The sequence below is a fragment of the Sceloporus occidentalis genome, unplaced genomic scaffold (assembly GCF_023333645.1).
Source record: "Sceloporus occidentalis isolate IW3139 unplaced genomic scaffold, rSceOcc1.0.p SCAF_204, whole genome shotgun sequence".
NCBI classification, from domain to species: Eukaryota; Metazoa; Chordata; class Lepidosauria; order Squamata; family Phrynosomatidae; genus Sceloporus; species Sceloporus occidentalis.
Genome location: NW_028317184.1, coordinates 1,351,125 through 1,354,090, shown reverse-complemented (window position 1 = coordinate 1,354,090; position 2,966 = coordinate 1,351,125). Strand labels below are relative to the sequence as shown.

The window sequence follows — 2,966 nt, the reverse complement described above, 5'->3', positions numbered from 1 at the left end:
CAAAGTACATATTTGGAAATGACAGATCTTTTAAAGTAACTGTAAAAGCAATATATAGTATTGATATTCTTTGTTTTTATTTACTGTTCTGTTGTCTGGTGGTAGGTAGACAGAAATATTTAGGACCGCACAGGCGACAATGAGGCAGACCTGGCACTCGCGACCATTGGCTTGATACGCATAGCCTCATGCTACTTTTTTATGCTCAGGTAGCATGCAGCCAGGCATATCCTGCTGTTAGCCACATACTGCAGCATCCGATGGATGTGTAAATACATGATGCTGTCAGCCAGTGGCCCATGGGGCATGTGCCCGGTGGGCCAGATGGCCAGTCTGGGCCTGAGTAAAGGCTGTCAGCATCAGGGGTGCCATGTGCAGGACCCAGTGGCATTATGTGGTAAAGCTACAGTATATAAGAATCACTATCCAAACCGTAACCTGAAACCTCTTAGCTAAGCTCATCAGTAAGCGATGGTACAAGTAATAACCCTAAAATACCAATCTTTATGTACAATTGTTTCATGGATACAGACGCAGTGGTCTGACAAATGCATACGTTAGATGTTCTACGTTTTATGGTGGGATCGTGCACATTTTAGTTATCTGATTTACTTTTTGTTTTGGTATAACCATCGCATTCTAGAAAATATTGTTGCAGCTTGTACTACAGTGACCCTTGTTTTTATAAAATAATCCCTCCTTCCGGTTTCCTTTTTCATTCCCAAATGGAAAATGCTAAAACATATTAAAATGAATTTCCACACTTGGGAAATATAATGTAGCTTATAAAATACGTGCCTCTATATATATATATATATATATAAGTATGTATGTGTATGAAATATATATATATTTCATATATATAAGTGGGAAAAAGATACAGCTGAAAATTCATATATAACAACTAAACTCCACATGACTATTACGCGAAACATCCATCGCCATGGTTACAGTGAGCACGCTGCAACTCCTATGAACCATGGGAGACGGAAGTTACGCAATTTTCGTGGACGGGACGCGAGGTTGGCGGAAGCTATTGCGATTCAGATCGAAAACGTGGTCTGTGAGAAGTGTGTTTGAGTGCAGATCTTTTCTGTCCGGTATACCGACTTATTAGCTAGAAAACATGTTCCTGCAGTATTATCTGAACGAACAAGGGGACCGGGTGTATACCATGAAGGTGAGACAGTAATACATATTAGCATTTGACGCGTATTGTGCCGTCTTGACCAATTGCATATGTGCTTAAAATGCTAATCTTTATTTTGTGTATCAAAGAGTTGGAATTATGAAACTACGAATATTGCTGTAGCTAAACTCGAACAAAATATATTCATCCAGTCTTGTATCGCAAAATCCATTCTTTTTCTCGTCGTTGCCCCTTGAAGATCCCTTTAACTGTACACGATGTTCATCTTGCAAAGGAATGAGAGATTCTGCGGATTAACCCCTTATTTTAAAACACTGGGGCAGTCGTGTTGGAACAAGAAAGGGCCTTCCCCAAGCTGGAGCATACGATCGTCTAAAATGTGTCTGTAAATTGTAGAATTAACATTACCCTTCGCTGGACCTATGGTGCCTTCTGCAAACGTTGAAAAACAGCCCAGACCATTATGTCTCCTCCACCTAACTATACAGTAGGCACTATGCATTCTGGTAGGTTGCATTTTCGCATCTGCCAAACCCAGATTTGTTCATCAGACTTTCAGATAGTGGCGGTGTACTTTACACCCGTCCAGTCATTGATCAGCATTGCACATAGTGATCTTTGGCTTTGCTGCTCAGCCATGGAAACCTGTTTAATGAAGTTCCAATGCAGTTTGGAAGTCGGTACTGAGCCTCACTTCAGCACTGTGTGAGTGTGCGTGGTCTATGTCATCATGGCATGTCTATTGTTGCTCTTAGACGCTTCCACTTTACAATGATAGCACTTATTGACTTCATACTCTACTTGGCAACAGGTATGGCTGAAACACCTAAGCCTAGTGAATATGAAGGTGTCCACATACCTTTAGTCATGTAATGTATTTCCACCGGAATCTCTAGAGGAAGAAGGCTTTTAAGTGGCTTTTCCATAATGACTGGATGTCTGTACCGTTTGTGGGTTTTGTATATATTCTCTTTAATCATTCTGTTTCAGGATTGTAGGTGAGTGCGCAGCAGGTATGTATGTGGGCAGGAGATTTAAGATGAAACATAATTGGGCATCCATACATGTGGTAGACAATTGAGTAGAACAATGTTTTTTTATTATTGCAATACATCTGTGTTAGAAAAAGGCTAACATTAAATATTTTGTTTACCATTTTTCATGTTCAACTGATTTAGCTTGTTCAGATTCTCATATCTGTGGCTGTGTAAAGCATGAATTTCATAGAATATCAGTGTAAGCAAAATAGAAAACGTGTTGCCTGTATTCCAAGCAACGTCATTCATGTTTTGCCCTAGTCCGGTTGGCTTTTTAGTTTCATAAATTTCTAGAATGAGTTTGGAAGTGCTGCTTATACTCCCTTTTTTTTTTGTGGTTGCTTTATTCAGTACTCTGCAACTAACTACTCCCTCACTTTTTCAGAAAGTAGCTCCAGATGGACAGCAGACCTCCTCGGCTCACCCTGCCCGATTCTCCCCTGATGATAAATATTCCCGGCACCGCATCAACCTGAAGAAGAGATTTGGCCTTTTGTTGACCCAACAGCCAAGACCCGTTATGTGAGCCTTCTGGAGAGCGACAATTTCTAATAAATGTTGCTGCGTTACCATCACGCGTGCCTATGCTGGAAATAGACTGCACAAAAGAATAATGGAATAGCTTTGATTGTTATACTATACAGCAGCCTGCTGTAATTTGTCTGCACCTGCTGACAATTTGTCAACAATATCTTGCTTTCAACCATTAAATGTTGCCATTTTGTTTTTACTTCGCGTTGCTTTTTCTCATTTTTTCATATATGATCGTAAGCATATAA

The 2,966-nt window shown here is 40.1% G+C and overlaps 1 protein-coding gene across 1 annotated transcript; it reads left to right on the top strand.

Annotated features, from left to right (window-relative positions):
• Nucleotides 1-1,126: 1,126 nt before the first annotated feature.
• LOC149278027 (H/ACA ribonucleoprotein complex subunit 3) lies at nt 1,127-2,713 on the top strand. The gene is made up of 2 exons (XM_089502531.1): nt 1,127-1,180; nt 2,573-2,713. Exons 1-2 carry the CDS (start codon nt 1,127-1,129, stop codon nt 2,711-2,713), a joined length of 195 nt encoding a protein of 64 aa, XP_089358657.1.
• The last annotated feature ends 253 nt before the right edge of the window (nt 2,714-2,966 follow it).